Source organism: Pungitius pungitius, chromosome 13 (assembly GCF_949316345.1).
Source record: "Pungitius pungitius chromosome 13, fPunPun2.1, whole genome shotgun sequence".
Classification (NCBI taxonomy): Eukaryota; Metazoa; Chordata; class Actinopteri; order Perciformes; family Gasterosteidae; genus Pungitius; species Pungitius pungitius.
Window position 1 is genome coordinate 15,629,712 of NC_084912.1, and position 17,412 is coordinate 15,647,123.

The window sequence follows — 17,412 nt, forward strand, 5'->3', positions numbered from 1 at the left end:
GAGGTGGTCGCAAAAGCACTTGGTGTAAAAACAAGAAGGAAATGGAGGAAAATCTCACCCAGCAAATACAGAATGGAACATAACTGCCAGCTTCTGCATATAAAAAGACAAAATAAAAAAAGCATTGTGGTGTATACCGGGAATGTTGAGCGTTTGGGTTCCTCGCAGCAGGTCTGCTGGACAACTGCTCCAGTGTTTGCAATCATGCTCCAAGTTTTAAAAAAACCTCAGTATTAAAACTGCATTACAGCTATTAACTTAAAGCTTTGGCAGCACCACACACTATCAGCAGGTTCAATAACTATATGATCTAGCACCCACAAAGCAGCCAAGGATAAAATCTCACGTAAACCAATTGTAGTCCCATAATAGACACAAATATCTCAACTCTGATTTGCCTGTGAGCCAGCTGAATGCAGAAAGTAGGCAAATGTAACGCAAAATATGAAATGTGTGACCGTTTATCTTGGGATATTTCAGCTGAAAGCAAACCAGATAGATACTTATTATTTATCATAAATATACACAGATATTTAAAGCAGTGTGACCCTGGTTGATTATACTTGCTGCTGTAGGACATTTTCACCAAATGACAACTGTAAAGTTTAACGGGTCCAGACAAAAAACCTTTTAATATAACTACTTTTTACGGCTTCACAGCACATAAATACGAGTAGAACTCTTGAGCGAGCGCTACTAAATAACTGTTACACACAGCACATCTCCAGATCCTCCTCATGTATGTGCCACTAGATGAAATATCCCAGGATAAAGTTCCATGACATACAGTAACTCTGAACGTGAGCTTTTATGAAGTACACTAAATGTAACATATAAATGATGGACTTAAAAAAAAGGTAGATTTAGCCATAAATACCTGATATATATAATCCCACTTCTATTCCCTGTTAAGGCAAATATGCTTTCAGTTTGGGGAGTGCATAAAGCGCCGGCGTGGCTAATAATTGGATGGGTACAATTGCATACATACTATTATATGCTACTCGCCTGTCTTTGTCAAACATGCAACGCCGCTGCACCGCACTGGCTGACGATTTAATAACCATTAGAAGAATAACTATTTCAAAAACAACTCCAACCAGTGGTTTTCTGGTTAGTCGTGGATAGCCACACCAGGGCTTTCTTTTCCAAAATATAATGCTCATATCTCTCCGAACATATTGAGATGCCACCCTATCATCAATAAAAAAAAAAAAAGCTTACGGGTAGGCTCTACGCGGGCAATGGATAAACATGATACTCACTGTACATACCAACAACCAGGCAACTCTTACTACGGTCTTGGGTTGTCATTATTTCTAAGTTACACTGGACAACATTGATATCACATGGGATCACTACTGACTCTACGTCTCCCGGCTAGTTTCTGACAGCTATACAAAGGATAATAGTTTACATAGAATTGTCCTCTGGGAATCCCAAAAGGTGTTTGGTCGGATTCTACAACAACTGTTACAAATCGAGGACAATCATGAGGCCAATAAGTGACCTGCACCAACAGGATGACGTACAGTACACGATAAAGTCAGCTCGGTCTTTCAACGTGCAGCTCAGGTTTAACTGCCTGTTCCCACTCAGTTACAGTCAACCTCACATGTTTACATGCACAAAAAAACAGTTTAAAACGTTGTAAAACCTAAAAATGTTCTTTTGTCTTGTTAGATGACTCTTAAAGTAATTGTAATGAAAATCTTTTAGGATGTCGATGTACATAAACTTATTTCTCTCAAATATTCTAGGGTCTAGAATGGGACATGGGAACACCCAACGTTGGTTGAGTTCGCATGGCAAAAAGGGATCGGAGCTAAACCTCCCTGCACAAGAGGGTCAGTCCTCTCTGAAGAGTGACTGAATAATTATGTGCACATAAACATGGTCACTGTCACGTTGGGCCTAAGTACATATTTCCAAGTTCAAGAATCACCATTAACAAGAGCAAGTTGAACTAAAGGGCGACTTCACGGGCGCTTTTCTTGGCCGAGTAGTGACGCCACGAGCGGGCTTTTGCTACTGCTACCCTACAGGAAGTTGCTCCGCGGCATGTGACTACAAAGTCCTGCTACAGGGAAAGCACTAGATCTGAATGATCCTGGTCTGGCACTGTGTAAACATTGCCTTCAGCTCGTTCTCCTGGACTTCGTTGACAGCGTCCGGCTCCGGGCTCTTCTGTACCTTCGCCACGGCAAAGTTGATGCCCTGGGTGAGTCCCGCCTGCGTGAGGCTGGCCACCTGGACCATGGAGCTCTTGATCTTGGCAAAGGGCGACACCACCCGGCTGCCGTTGCTGTCGGCGGGCGAAGGGCCGAGGCTGCCCTCCATCTGTGAACACAGACTCCTCTGAGAGCCCCCCGAGCTGGGCTTCTGGACGGACAGGAGGTTAGCGCTGGGGGGGGCGGAGTCAACGTCCAGCTGCGACGGCCTGGGGAGCTGAGGCACCTCCGGTTCATGCCGCGGCTCGGAGCGCTGGGGCTTGTGGTCGGAGTTCGCGAGGCTTTTATTCGGCACAGGCCCCCCCGGGTTGAGCAGGGGGGCAGCAGCTGGTGGCTGCTCTCCGAATACCTCGACAGGTTTGGTCTGTGCATCCTGGACAAACTGGTGGCAGTAGGCATCGATGGGTGTACCAAAGTCGATCAGAATGGCTTCCTCGGCCACAGAGGCGGAGCCTTGGGAGTTTTCATCGCTGCCTTGAGAGAGGCTCTCCTGCTTGCCGTCACAGCCGGTGACTCTGATGACCGACGGGATGTTGAGCTCCACGCTGCCGATAGACTGGGAGCGGCTGCCCAGGCGTGGGTTTGATGCTACGATGCCGCAGCTGGGCAGCACATAGTCCACGTTTTCCAAAGAGCCTGAACACGGGTGCTCTCGGTCAGAGTTATAGGAATCGGAGTCATCGGAGATTTCAGAGTGACGGTCGCCGATATCTTTCAGGGCTGCTGTGCCAGGGTTGCTGTCTGATGTCTCCAGGCTACTATCAGACTTCCACAGGTTGACGTGCATAGTTGGCTTCAGGAAATTGACTTTTACGTCAGGCTTAGAGAAGTTGCCCAGCCTCCCGAGGGGCTTGAAGGGGCCCATGTTTACGTTTGTCTTTGTCTGTTTCACTTTCTGATTGAGAGAGGAGAACTTGTTGAGGAGGAAACTTTTGCCCTGAGCTAGACCAGAGCTGCCCTGGACCGGGTCAGCAGGTTTGTTCTGGATGCCCATTATATCCTCATGAGGTTTACTCTGCCGCCTGGGACACAAAACAACACTTCAATCACAGACCTCTGAAACGTGGGGCTATGATGGCCTCATTACATCTAAATATCAGTGAAGACGGATTAGTACTCACCTATCCAACCTCTTTTCAATCACAAGCAGGTCCAGCCCCGTGGCCTGTTTAGTTATGCGAAGCATCTCGGCTATGCATTGCAGTGTGTCTGAAATGTGTCACAATGCAAGTCAGGAGATGTAGTTTACCTTACAAACAGTTAAATAATATAAATATATTAGTTCCCACCTTTTCCATCATCATCAGGATTCCGTGTTGCAGCTCTCAGTGTGTGAAAATATCCACTCATCTCTTCACTCCTGTAATGCAAACGCATGCAGCAGAACTTCGGCTTCCCAAACAGAGTGGGCTCTGGCCCTGCAAAAGAAACCACCACTTCACTTTTCAGAGATGAGCCTGCCCTGCATGAATCATAAACGGCCGCAGATCTTGCTAAAAGGTTACAGTGAAAAAGTTAGTACACTATTGGGAAGTGTTAGGGTGACTCAGTGAGTGTTCAGGAAACCTCACTTCTCCTTCGAGTCAAACTTACCAATTTCAATCTTTTCCAAACCCTCTAAATTGAGACGCTGGTATTGGTCAACTTTATCCGCTTCTTCGTCGTAGCTACAAAAAAATGAATGCAAGCATAAGTGAAACTACAACAACGATGTCTAAAAGAACAACGCTGGTCCAAGTCAGACTTACTAAGCAATGTAGTAGGCTTTGTCAGACAGAAGAAGCAGCACATCCACATCTTTGTTGTTGGCATCGACGAGGCTGGCGGGACAGGGGAAAGCGTGGTCATGAAAAGAGAACTTCAGAATCTACTGAAAACATATCAGCTAGCCACTAACCTCATGTCGCAATTGATGAGGGCCCAACCTCCATGAAAGGTCTCATCGTCGGGCAGCAAAAGCTGCATGTATGTCTGCAGCAGCAGGCTGACCTGCTCCTGCGCGCCCCTCAGGCTCTCCTTCTCCTTCTCTTCGTGCTCCTTCTCCTTACTGAAAATGGAGTACAGGTCCTCAGTCACTGGCAGGCCCATCATTAGGTCTGCGGGGAGAGGCGGGGGATCCGTAAGAGTCAGAGTGTAACAGGGAGCAATGCATACATATTCAGCTATAAAATGTGCATGTTTTTTCATACCAATGACAGCTTGTCTGTAAGCATCCCTGAAGCGGTTCAGATAGTAGCGGTTAGCTGAGTTTACGCCATCCTTCATCACACCAGCCAGTTTCCTCTCCCCTGTCCGGGTAAAATCTCCCTAAAACAGATCAAACAGTGTTTGCTAAATATATCGTGTGACTTATCTTTGACTTGTGAACCCTTGGATTTCTGACAATTGGTATGTCCAAAAAGGCTCATTCCTGAGTGTGTGTGTGTAAAAGCAAAGATGTTACCTTAAGCGCTGCTGTGCCTGCGTACTGCCTGCTGATAGTGTCTCCATTGTTGGCCCACATGATCTGATAAATCCTGTAGCATTTGGGAGGCAGAGGCTGTTCTGGAGGCATCACGCCCAGTTTCTTCAGCTGAAGGAAGACGAGAGACATGTATGACGTTTTAACTGTGAGTACATGTAATGATGTTGCCTCTCTAAAGGGTTTACTCTGAATCAGTAGGAAAGGTTTCTTTGCATGTTTATTTAGATCCCCATTTGTTTTTGCACATTGAATTTAATCCAAGATGGATTTGTTGGAGTTGCTGAGTTTCTATGGAAGCAGGACCAATTTTGTGTGGAAATACCACGGTTGTGTTAATGTACTTAGTGAGGATTAGTTCCGCTGTACGAGCATCAAAAGGTCAGCCATCAGTGTGTGTGTAATGTGATGCGATGAGCAAATATATGCAGATTTCAGGGCTGCACAAACATTCCATAAACTGCCCGTTGGTAATCAGCAGTGGCTGGGATTCATGTTGCCAAGTGAATCCATTAAACCTTTTTGTGAAGAAATCCACGTATTTTTTTTGCCTTTGATGTCTAGTTCCAGACAGGAAACAGATCTCACCTGTTGTTCCATCACGGCCCGAGCGATAGCAGCCTGGACCACGTTTGTCCTGTCCAGACAGTCCATGCAGTTGACTCTAAAGATACCCTCCTGCTTGCAGATGACTCCGGCCTGATCCACCCTGACAGAGGAAGATACATAGTAACAGTAATCTTTACCCAAATATGAAACCAAATATGAAACAACAGAGCCCGGGGCCCCCCCTGACTGACTCTCACTCCCATGTACATTCTATGTCTAACATATAATGGCAATAAACGTTTCCTGATTCCTGAACAAGCACTTAATCAGATTTAATGATAAATAAAAAAATAGATGAGGCGTCTCGCTGAAAATCCCAAAAACTGACATGACACTTACCAGGCCCACTTCATTTCAGTGATGATATCGGAAATGGCATCTGTCAGTACTTGCACATTCTCAAACTTCATACCGCGGCTGAGAAACAGGATATAAGAAGCATAAAGGGGAAGTATATGCAATGTGGTGTAAAACAAGACTGCATTAAAAAGAGGTTCTCTCACCAGTGCTCATGAAAGTCAAATGAAACGTATGTGAGGTTTGGGTTGTTGTAAAGCAGGACTTGCTTCAAATATGTGTCGCCAATGATCTTTTCCCGTCCACTTTGATCCACCAGGTTAAGGATAACCTGAAGAGGACACAAAAAAAGGGCCGCCAATAAGCCTTGTTTATGATATTTTCATATATTTGTGATGAGTACACAATGTTCCTGTTGGAAGTTGGTTCTGGCTCGGTCGTGTGTACTATAGGGCAAAATTTGCACTTTCAGCTAACTCATTGTGGGGATCAATTCTAGCCAGGATGCTCTCATATGAAGCACAATGGTAGTTTGGCAGTACACTACTTTCCTCCACAGGCAACAGAAAAACCACAGTTGTGATTAATAAACGCACAAAACAATCCTAAAACAACTGACACATAGTCCATCAGCATGCTGACAGATACCCGGGCACAAGCTCCGGCACAGCAAACCCACCTGTGTCTTGTAGAGTTTAAGCTGTTCCTCAAAGTGAGCGGAAAAGTAAGACATGGTCTCCTTCTCTCCTGAAACAGACAAATATGCAATATGCATATTTTTAAAGGTAAAACTTTAAAACAGAACCTCTATTGGACCGTGTGAAAGACGGTGTAGTTCCACCGACCTTTCTCTAAGCGGGGCCGGGGATTGTAGCGGTACCCGGCCTGGCTCCAGAACACGGGTACGGAGCCACGAGTCTGTACGAAGGACAGCGTGTGGCTGTGCACGTGGATCAGCTGCTCGGTCTCCACATAGTTAGCCACATGGCCATCGGTATCCACACCTCTGCGTTTGTACCGCATCCCTTTGGACAAAGACAAGACATCAACTCCATTCATGTTATTCAGATCACAGATCATGCGCCAACCGAAGACATAAAAAACGCCATTGTTTGCCGGGTTACTCAAAGCCTTTTGTGAAAGAAACTCAATGAGGTGGGAACAACAGGTATTAATTACATGACATGAGCCATATTTCTGGCCTTGGCTTTTACCTGCACGGTGGCGGCTACGTCTGGAGATGAGGGCCACAGTAAAGCGGGGGTGGATGTCATCAACGCAGGTGACCTCCTGTGGCGGGGTCTCAGGGCTGCTCCTCTCCTCATCGGGAGTCTCGTTGTAGTTCACCACCAGTTCCTCCACCTGCACAAAGCCCTGGATGATCGGTATCACCCACAAGTCCACCTCTGGCACCTGGAGCATTCAGAAAAAGGTCAAACTAACATCAGGACTGCATCTACAAAGTATAACATCTTTAGTACACTACTTGATGGAAGAATTTGTACCTGAAGGTCAATGATGTCTTGGATCATATGTCTATTCCAGAAGAAACGGTCGTCGACCTTTAACAAAGAATAACAACAACTGTAATTTCACTTTGCCTTACACTAAAAATGTGTACGGTAAATCGGGCCGAGTGAGATGTTTCCCTTCACACCTGTTTCCATAGTGGTAGGCTGGACTTCTCAGAGTCTCCTTGACGCTGCACGCTGTTTGTCAGGTCGTAGGTCATGCTGTAGTAGAAGGAATCTGAGTCCATGAAAACCTTGTACAGCTCGTCCAGGAGCCGCCTCTCCAGACGTTCCTTCTCTTTATTTTCCTTGACCTGGAAGGCAGGGGAATACTGGATTGGGTGTGTGGATGGAAAAGAGCGAGAAGTTGGAAAAGCAAATCATACGAGAACTTATATGAGCCCCAAAAGTGCAAAAGAAAACAATCTCTTCTACAGGATGATTGGAAGCATTTGAATATAATCACAACAAAAACATACCTTTTTCTTGATGGGAACAGCCACATTGGATTTGATCTGGCTGAAGGTTTTCATCAAGAACTTGGACTCATCTGGGGACTGGACCAGTTTCTCTGGCTTATCGATTCCAAAGTGATGCTTCTTGCAAAGCTGAGAATTTTCATTATGACTGAATTGGTACCAAATAGTATTTTCTCAAAACAACATTTAAACAACACTACCCCCTACAAACAGCCCCAGAAATGTCTACAAATAAAAGTTGACTACATAGTTGTTATGTTCCTAACCCAAAGCTGTAAACAATCAATAACTATTTAAATTGATCTAAAGGATTTCTAGGGACAACAGGGGTGGACTGTTCATACTGCAGCACAATGGAAGTGTACAACAGGATGGGGACTAAAAGCCTAACCAGCAAACGATCAGCCTCCTCTCTATTTACTCACTTGAAAATATACTGTCTCACCATCCATGAAGCTCCCCTGAAAGACTAAAATCTCAGTAATATTCAAATGCCTTTGCGATCAATAACAGTTAAATTGTATGTTGTTTTCATTGTAAATCTATGAGTGAAAATAAAAACTTAAAACTGTACATCAACTACTCATTTGGCATCACGGCATCCAAGATGAGTCATATGTTGATGCACACCGGGTATTCTTGGATGCATTTAAATATTAGAATGAAACAAAGTTGTATTCACACAAGCACAGGAATGCCTGATTAAAAACGGAGTACAAAAACACGACCCCTCGTGTCTCATTAAAGAGGTTCTGTACACACCTCCAGCTCAAGCTCCTGAGGCTCCTCGTCAGACAGAGGGATGACGGCTATCTTGGTGATCTTGTAGACTTTGTGGTCGCCTGGTAAAGTTCCCACCAGAGCTTTCTGTCGGATTAATACGAGGCCCAGAGGAAGGTCTGTCAAGAGGAGGAAGAAGAAGATGAAGGTGGGGGAAGGGGGGGGGGGGGGTTGCGTCACGCGTGTACATTGTTCACATTCTGAGAGGTGTGAAGAAAGCAAGCAGCAACAGGCAACATCATGTTATTGAATGTGAATTAAGAAAATAATATAATTGTTCATGCGTTTTCTTGTGAAAGGTAGATGATTTGATTCTAAAATTCTAAACCCAGAGGCACCATCAAAATCATATTTATCATAGATGTAGTCATCACCATTAGCTCAGCCGTCTTTACGGCAAAACGCTTAACACATTTTCCTCACACCTTTCCTTGTGAGTAAGAAACTTGCTATGCACTGGATTATTTAGTTGCCCAGGCATCCACTGCACACAGAAGGGAAATACTGGTAAGAATGTGTGTGCTTTGTGAAAAGGCAATACACAGCCAAGTGGGAAATGTTTAAAGGTTTATCGTTCTCCACCCACCTGTGTGAAGCTGTATCTTTCCAATTATACCTTCTACCAGACCCAAACACACTGGATTCCAGGCCAACAGCAGGTCTGTTGCTGAAACAGAAATATGAAGGAGAAACATCAGAATCGTTGCGTAGCGAAATAGCTCAGCCAGACACCAGTGAGATCAGATAAACAGCCACAGTGACAAATGACATTTAGCACACGCCGCACTCTGATGTCTAGTTCAAGACACGTTGGAGAATGTGTTTTATCTGGCTTTATTTATCTGCACAAAGTTCCTCACAACAGCCTTTTTTGCTACAGAGTTAAAAGATCTTAACCTCAAAAGCTTTGTGTGCTGAAATGTTAAAGCACAAGTCCACATTTGAAATATTGCACCAACCCAGTGAGTCACAGAAACACTGGAATGCATATCACTGATGAAGGATTAAACATCACAAAAAGGGGGAAATTGGAAAAGGGTGGAGCTGAGGTTGGTTGAAAATCCACCCGAAAGCCACCTGAAACTATGACACTTCCTGTTCAACCAGTCAGAACATGTCTTCCGGAACATTTGAGAGGGCCAACAGAAAAAAAAGAAATTCCAAAGTGATCCAAATAACAATAACACCACTCAGAAACTGCAATATCATTGAGGCAGTTCACTGTTCAGAGCGGAGTGGAAACCCTTTTTCCAATTGAATAATGAAACAGCGGTGCAACTGAAAACCTGTTCAGGATGGCTGCACAGCAGACACAGCGGGCCTTCTCGTGACTGCAGTAAAACTTTTCTTTTAGCTCTTTCCCTTACGCAGGGAATGTGGAGTTCCCACAGATTACTGCATTTCATTCAAGACTAAAGCAGCAGCAGATGTGGTTCTCAGGCGTAATGCCACCAGCTGTTTTACACAATTCAACCACTCACATGCTTGAACTGCTATGCATCGCGCTAATACATATCAGTATAGCTATAATACCTGAATGGTGTTATAGATTTCTAATACTATTAGAATAGTACATCTAAATCTAGCATTTCATATGAAAGCGAGAACATCTGTTAGTTTTCACCTCCTTACAACGCTACTATGTACAGTGTGTGTATATTATGCAAAAGAAGATCGGAGGAGTTACGGTGTGTAACATGAGAAGGCAAGGCAGAAGTTTGGAGTCAGTTCGGGGTGTTGGCACTGCCCGGAATAAAAGCTGGGACGATGATGTCAAGACTCAATGGCGCATCCAACAATTTCTATTTTAAGATTAAAACAGTCCAGTGGTTTTGTCTGACGCAGCTGGCTCACTCACGTTAACGGTTATCTCTGAGATTAACGAGGTGAGATTAGACAGACATACCTGCTGAGGTGTGTTATAACGCACATAGTGACATGAAACACAACGCTTTTATTTCACTCTAAAAAGGTAACGTTACGCGCAATGGCTCCGGTAGAGACAGCTGTGCTCGCGGTACGTACCCGGTTTGACGGTCACGGTCCCGTCTTTTCGGCTGCACCACAGAGCGCGGTCCCCCCGCTGGAGAATGTAGTCGTCTTTGGCTTGGAACAGCTCCATTTTGTCCCTTTGCCTGGCAGAGGAGTAGCACACTAGCCGGCTCGGCGGGCAGGGCGCGGGTATTTCGGCAAACTTCTCCGCCTGGGAGGTTAGCTGTAGCTAGCCAGAGAGCGACCGGCTAGCCACGGTTAGCTCGGTCCCTGCGGGCTGGAGAGTAGCTAGCAGCTAGCGGCTAGCTACCTCCCGAGCTAGCAGCGGCAGCGAAATGCGTGTCGGATTTGTTGATTCCGTTTCCACGCATCCTGGTAATTCGATTCCCTTTTCCACTGGAGACGTATCCCGTCACGCTGGACAGAGTAAAGGCAGAGACGCAGGTGTCCCGGGCAGCTGATGCGCGGAATTCAAGACGCAACCGACAGTTTCCTGCTTTAAACAAAGACACGTGACCTGCTCATCGAACTATTTACATCATCCAGTGAATGATTAGTGACACATTAAATGATAAATTGTTCATGACATAATTATTATATGTTGAACACGATGTATGTGTTGTTATATACTCACGATTCTGTTTAAAGTATCTTATGCCTTTTTTTTTATTAATACATCTGATAATACCCCAGTTACATCTCTGCTTCTTGAGTGACAGCGAGGCCAGTGGCAGGTCTGGGGATAGAGGATAATATTTAAAACAAACACCAAACAAGATGATTCCCTAGTTTGAGGTAATTTGGATGTCATAAACAATGTCCCCATCCACTAAGGCATGGGGGAAAACAGTTTCCAGTAATGATTTAGTCTCACAGTCAATTCTCCAACTCAGCCGAAACTCAAATGTCAGTCAAAAACCATGTCAAATACATTTTTATTTTCAAACAGACCAAGGTGACTTGCTTTGAACAATGCATCAGTCTGCTACTCGTAAACTGTGATTAACACTTCACCACAAAGCATAATTTGTAAAGGTGTGTTATGCAGAGACCATACCTCACAGATGGTTTATGATCACATCAGATCAACAAATTACTACACAAACAATTAGCATTATCTTCAAAATAACTTTTTACGTCATGACTTTATCGCTTAAAGAATTGTCCAACTGATCACAGTTGGCATTTTTAAGGCCATCTTTTGTGTTTGAGTCATTGCGGATTGTGGCAGTTATACATTCTGACAACACCAAGCGCCGATTGTCGGACATGTCGAGTAAGATACACATCTCAACTCAGGTTGTCTTTACACATTCATAAATATACCAAAATACTATGTGATATAAATACTGATAATAGTGTTTGAAATAACAAGTAAACTAATGCACATACAAACACATCAATCAAACCTTATGTAACTTATATATTTCAAATGAATTACTGATAATGTTTCAGCGTATTACATTTCAATGACGGCAAAGTGCAAAGACAGCATTGCACCAAAAAGCAGCATCTAACAAACATAATCAGTGTGTTCTGTGAAAAAGCAGCTCCAACATGTAAAGGGAAGAGGCTTTTCTGTTGACTGAGTTGTGCACTGACGTCTGCTTTAAAGCCGCAATGTTTGCAATGTGCACTGACTGGTTGATTCACTGGATTAAGGAAAGCTCCCAAAAAGATTTGATCAGGACAAAAGCCAACCACACACAACGTTTCTTTAGAAAACTACTGCTGCTTTTCATTAATAAAGGCCTCTTATTAAAACTTCAATTGGACTGGAAATTGTTGACAACACTGTGATCGTGACAGCTGTCTTATTATGAAGACATCGGCACAACATAGAAGGCAACAACATTGGCTTGAAAAACATGATTGCACTGAGCTCCCATATGTGTCCCAATATGTGTTGAATGGCAGTAAATAACAACACTGTTAATCAATGCATGCAACTTCCACAAATGTTGTAGATGGAGGAGTGGGGCTCAATCACTATCAAATATAAAGCGGGTTGCCCTTCATCCCTCCTGATTATGGGGTGTGAAATCATGATATCTCCTTTGACAGCTCAACATTTTCCTTGGTGATCATTCTTGGCTCTCCTTTGGGTGTCGGGCTGTCTCCCTCCATCGACGTCTTGCTTGCAGGCCTGCCCGGCCGCTCCTCCAGTTGCTCCAGTTCTTCCAGTATGGTCTGAACGCGGCGGACTCCATCCCGTCTTGCCTGCCGTACGTCTATGCGACCCTCTGGGTCAACCGAGTCCAGCGCCAAGAGCTCCTTGGTCAGCAGCTCCTCCAACAACATGTATCTCTTATCATTCTTTTTTCCATCAAAGCCTCTCACCTCCTGCTCCAGTTTGGCGACCCGTCCGACTATCTGCTGTACCTTTGCCAGGCCCGGGTGCACTGGGCTCTGGGCACCCGGTTCACTCTCAGCCTCAACCGGCGGGACCCCTGGGGGAACAGCTGTCATGTCCTGGGACTCTGCTTTTGGAGGTATTTGAACTGTGATATCTGCAGTATGTTGTTGTTGTGGTGGTGGTTGTTGTTCTTGTTCTTGTGGTGGTGGTTTCTGAGGTTGCTCGAACTGAGACTGCATCAACTGTTCAGGATGCTGAGGCTGTGGAGACGTTGGAGGTGGTGCGTGCTGAAACTGTTGAGCCTGTTGAAACTGTTGAGGTGGTTGAAACTGTTGAGGTTGTTGAAACTGTTGAGCCTGTTGAAACTGTTGAGCCTGTTGAAACTGTTGAGGCTGTTGAAACTGTTGAGGTTGCTGAAACTGTTGAGGCTGTTGAAACTGTTGAGGCTGCTGAAACTGTTGAGGCTGCTGAAACTGTTGAGATTGATGAAACTGTTGAGGCTTTTGGACGTCAGCGACCGCGTGCAGCGGCTGTGGGTGCTGTGCGTTCTCGGGTTTCTGCTGCAGGCTTTTCTGCTCCTGCTCCATTTTCTGGGGTGGGTCTCTCGTGAGGACATGCTGCTGTGCCTTAGGGGTTACAGAGAGGTCATCACAATCTGGGTCAACACGTGCGGACAAGAAAAACAAACAGTTTGATCCCCGTGGAAAATTTGAGGGGGAAACACACGCAATGAATTACCTGTGGTCTCTCTCCCAGTCCAACCTGCGTTACAATAGGTGACTGGCTTCTAATATGAGGTTGGAGGTGAATAGATGTAGCATCACGATGCTGGGGAATGGGAGAGGCCCTCTCCCGGGCAGGCGGCATCGCTGCAGAGTAGCCGGGCCATTCGTCAGACTGAAGGCGATAGAAGGGCTGCTGGTGCTCTGAGTAGGGGACGCGCTGGGAGTAGACGGAAGGATTCAACTGAGGCTGCGTCTGTGTTTGGCCTCCTCCACCCTCATGGATCACCGGTATGGGGATGTAACCTGCTTGAAGACCAGTGCTGCTAGGCCGTGGGGGTTGGTGATGCGGGGCGGCGTAAACCTTCGAAAAAGAAATCATGGCAAATTAAAACGGCGACAAAAATGCATTTTGCGTACGGATGTCACAGTCTCGCCGCACGCGCACGGAAATCTAACCTCTGCAGTTTGTGAGACAGGCGAGGCGGCCTTTCCAGGCTCAGCGGAGCAGCTGTTTGTGGCGCCGTGTAAAGGGGATCTGGGCCGGCAGTGGAGCCCTGGCGTCGGGGAAGGTGTCCGCCCGTCCAACCGGATACTCTGTGCAGCGTTGGGCTGGATGTAGGAATAACACGGATGCTGTTGCTGCCTCAGTTCCGCACCCTCATGGAAGACGGGGATAGGAACGTAACCTGGCCGCAGAATGGGGTGCTTCATCTCCCTCATGAAGGCTTTGTGTGGCTCCTGAGGGCTCGGTTCTGGAGGTATGTTGGGTCCATTTGATGACACTTCTCTGACCTGAAACACAACCAACAGTGTACCATTTAAAGTGCTATTATTGCTATTACATAATCGGTAAACCACTTAATATGATTTTTTGAAACTCTTAACTATTTGAAAAATAAAAAATAACTCAATTTAGCCACAAACATGTTAAGAGATTGTCGGAGAGCATGGCCATTTAGAGTTAACACAACTTAAACTTAAATTATAACCTAATAATTATTCATTTTGACCAAAATGTCGTAAAAAATTTGGAGCATTACAAAGTTATCAAAACAAAACAAACCAAAAAAATAGCCAACACTGTTTTCGACCGCTTCTAACTTTTAACTCATGAATTGTATCAGTACTTTTCTGGTCTCTTCGATCTTTGCAACAGGCTGTGATCAATGTAACATTCCTATCCGAATAAATGCAGAGAAACACATTGTCCGCAAAAAATTATCACAGATACATTAGATGTACAACCAAATGCTTTTCAAAACCTGGGGGCATTTTCAACAGGAAAGCTCTCTGATATGAGAACATCCACCGGTCACTTTCTTTCTTTACACTCCACAACATGCACTTTCTGTTGGCTGGTGCACAATTTTTTCACTTTTTTAACTCTTATTCCCTTATTTTTTTAACTAACCCATAGCTTTAGATTACTAACCCATAGCATTATATTTTATTCCTTGCACTATGTTGTTGTCCAATGTCTAAATGTCTGTTATGCACCAACTGCCAAGTCAAATTCCTTGTATGTCTGACATATTATTGTAATTTATTTATTTATCATTGCATGTCTCCCAATTCCTCCTGGTTCCTGATAACTCGCTGGGAGGATGCCAAACAGGTCACCTCTTTTCAGTATTTGATGAAGGAAATGAACCTCTGATTAACGTGGACTTGGGTTCATGTCCATTCCCCAGACAAATGCAGAGTTTGTTTGTGAAATTTACCTCCACAATGAGACAAACATTATTCACTCGGCTCAGCTATTCTGCTCACAATTTGTCTGTTCTAAGAGGGTTAGGGTTAGGATGCTAACCCTGCTAAGATAAAAACGTCAGCTAAAATTCATGAAGGCACACATGTCTTAGTGTCTTAATGTATCCAGTATCATGAGTATAAATAATCCCAGAAATACAATTGTAGGCATACCAAACTCTAATTCACTAAAAGCCACTTACTGTCACAAGAAATATATTTGCAGGAAATAAAAAGAGCATATCTCCTTAAATACAACAAAAGCAATAGGACACCAGAATAAATCTAGATATATTAGCCAAAGTAGGTATGATATGATATCAAATGTAATCTAATAGTGTACTTAATGACAAGACACCTGCAGATGACAGCTGTGCAGCAACAAATGCTCTGGTAATCATCACTCTGTCAATGATAGCTCTGAAAAGTCCTCCACAAACCAAATGAACTGGATTGCCGTGTTAACCCACGTCATTTTAGCTCAAGCACAAAAGTTATGAAGTAGCCGACCCTTTGCCCTCCGCCATTTCTGTACGGGGCTCTTGCACACTGCCAGGGCCTTTGCACCCATTTTATCCCCCTGACAGCTGAGTCTTTCTAGCAGATTCTTCGGGACACTAACTTTGGACACCACGGTGTGTCTCTCTGAGACGAGAGATCAGCAGCTGGCAGCCTGTTAGGGTGGACTTCAGTCCACGGGGCCTTTTCGCTGCCTTCAGAACGTGCGTGTCCCCCCCTACATGCAGTAAAACAGAGTTCCACTCCCCGGGCCGAAGGGAACCGGACCGGCCTCATTCCTTGTAAGGGAAAAAGTTTCACGCGAGGCGTCGCGGGAGACACGTTGTTGAAGGTCCGTCGGCTCGCCGCATAGCGCGGGGTGACTCATCGGGTAATAATAGGGTCAGATCATAACGGGGTCGATCACCCGTTATATGGGGGTTATGAGCCGTCCGCGAGGCCTGCAGTCAACAAGACCACTACACCGCAGCGGTGTGGCGTCACGCGCACGGGACGCGAACACGCACCGCAGCCCACGCAGCTCGAGGTTTAGAAGAAGAAAACAAAGCAGCTGATCGGCTGTCGTACAGCTGTGGTACAGCTGTGCGGAACAGCTGTTAGCGGTGGACACCGAGGAGCCAACTTTATTCCGCTCCTCCTTTTAAATATATATATTTTTTTTTACCTTTTTCGCGTCGTGACGCGGGTCATTCCAGGTGGTCGCGCGGTTGTTGTGGTCCACGAAGAAGGGCCATCCGGTCTGAGGGTCAATTTTTACTTCCCAGCCGACGGGGAGAGGCTCGTTCTCGTTGTTGCTCGCTGTCGGTGTCGGAGACTGCGTCTTCACGCCGTTCATGTTGCCGGCCGTCGAGTACTGGAACATGTTCCACAGGCGACGGACGCTTTAAAGATCCCCTCAAGTGACGTGGAAAAGTGGGCTGGAAGTTTCTCGAAATAGCCGGGTTAATGCTGGGGGCGGACAGCGCTGGATGCCGAAGCATGGCTTCCCAAAGCTGTTATGTCAATTTGGGCTTCCTGGTCGGGGGGGGGGGGGGGGGTCGTTCATGTTGTTGGCCGTCCTGAGACATGTTACACGGAAGACGGGCGCTTTTTAATAATACTACCGTATAATATTAATAATAGTAATAATAACCCCGACCCTGCTCCTCAAAAAAGACACGACCCTGATCTGAATTTGATATTTTAATTCTCATTGATCCGCACTGTTTTCCTATAATGACGGTCATTTCCTGTCTCTAATATCCCCTCGATCTCTGGAGCCCCTTTCGAGAAAGACCTTCTGTGTATTACAGACGTGGGAATCCCATCCCAAAGCTTTTTTTCACAACGAATTGGGTTCCCTAAATAGATGTATTCATACTCCCACGTGACAATTCCCTTCCAGGGAAACTCAGTCTGTGTTTGCAAGGATCGCGTACACAATTAAACCCACGTAACTGTTGTGGTGTGCTGCAGTGTGGGCAGATGCAGTGACGCCTCTAGTGACCTTCCTTAATCACAGGACTGGTCCCGTTAAGCTCCAGTGGACTACTAGTAAATGTCAAGAAATGTATCTCAGCTGAAGCCTGTGTTTAATTGGATTTTTAGAGAGGCAGACTGATATATCTATTGTCAGACACAAAAATATTGAGGAGATATCAGCAATCGCCGAGAGATGATATTTTTGCAAGCTTATCAACCCGGATTGAATGAATATTTATTTG

At 45.3% G+C, this 17,412-nt stretch overlaps 2 protein-coding genes across 3 annotated transcripts; both read right to left on the reverse strand.

The window, feature by feature from the left end:
- Positions 1–1,187: 1,187 nt before the first annotated feature.
- inpp5f (inositol polyphosphate-5-phosphatase F) lies at positions 1,188–10,908 on the reverse strand. 2 transcript variants are annotated; one of them, XM_037465015.2, is made up of 20 exons: positions 10,394–10,908; positions 8,955–9,035; positions 8,351–8,487; positions 7,589–7,717; positions 7,256–7,441; positions 7,104–7,160; positions 6,813–7,011; positions 6,444–6,623; positions 6,278–6,345; positions 5,805–5,929; positions 5,641–5,718; positions 5,281–5,401; positions 4,675–4,803; positions 4,421–4,538; positions 4,129–4,327; positions 3,980–4,051; positions 3,825–3,898; positions 3,521–3,649; positions 3,353–3,440; positions 1,188–3,253 (listed from the first exon to the last, which is right to left on the reverse strand). In XM_037465015.2, exons 1-20 carry the CDS (start codon positions 10,488–10,490, stop codon positions 2,095–2,097), a joined length of 3,426 nt encoding a protein of 1,141 aa, XP_037320912.1. In that variant the 5' UTR covers positions 10,491–10,908; the 3' UTR covers positions 1,188–2,094. The 2 variants fall into 2 exon arrangements, with proteins under 2 accessions (XP_037320912.1, XP_037320913.1); XM_037465016.2 differs by having other exon boundaries at positions 7,256–7,423; positions 10,394–10,907.
- Positions 10,909–11,278: 370 nt separating this feature from the next.
- bag3 (BCL2 associated athanogene 3) lies at positions 11,279–16,721 on the reverse strand. The gene is made up of 4 exons (XM_037465018.2): positions 16,374–16,721; positions 13,898–14,233; positions 13,455–13,802; positions 11,279–13,342 (listed from the first exon to the last, which is right to left on the reverse strand). Exons 1-4 carry the CDS (start codon positions 16,569–16,571, stop codon positions 12,404–12,406), a joined length of 1,821 nt encoding a protein of 606 aa, XP_037320915.2. The 5' UTR covers positions 16,572–16,721; the 3' UTR covers positions 11,279–12,403.
- Between the last annotated feature and the right edge of the window lie 691 nt (positions 16,722–17,412).

Bases quoted from the DNA above. Each gene is read 5' to 3' on its own strand.
- inpp5f (XM_037465015.2), bottom strand. From the start codon at position 10,490: ATGGAGCTGTTCCAAGCCAAAGACGACTACATTCTCCAGCGGGGGGAC. The intron at 8,488-8,954 runs GTGGGTGGAGAA...TCCTCTTGACAG, and splicing joins AAAGATACAGCTTCACACAG to ACCTTCCTCTGGGCCTCGTA. The intron at 4,539-4,674 runs GTAACATCTTTG...GATCTGTTTTAG, and splicing joins CAGGCACAGCAGCGCTTAAG to GGAGATTTTACCCGGACAGG.
- bag3 (XM_037465018.2), bottom strand. From the start codon at position 16,571: ATGTTCCAGTACTCGACGGCCGGCAACATGAACGGCGTGAAGACGCAG. The intron at 14,234-16,373 runs GTAAAAAAAAAT...GTTGTGTTTCAG, and splicing joins CGCGTCACGACGCGAAAAAG to GTCAGAGAAGTGTCATCAAA. The intron at 13,803-13,897 runs GTTAGATTTCCG...TCTTTTTCGAAG, and splicing joins CTGTCTCACAAACTGCAGAG to GTTTACGCCGCCCCGCATCA.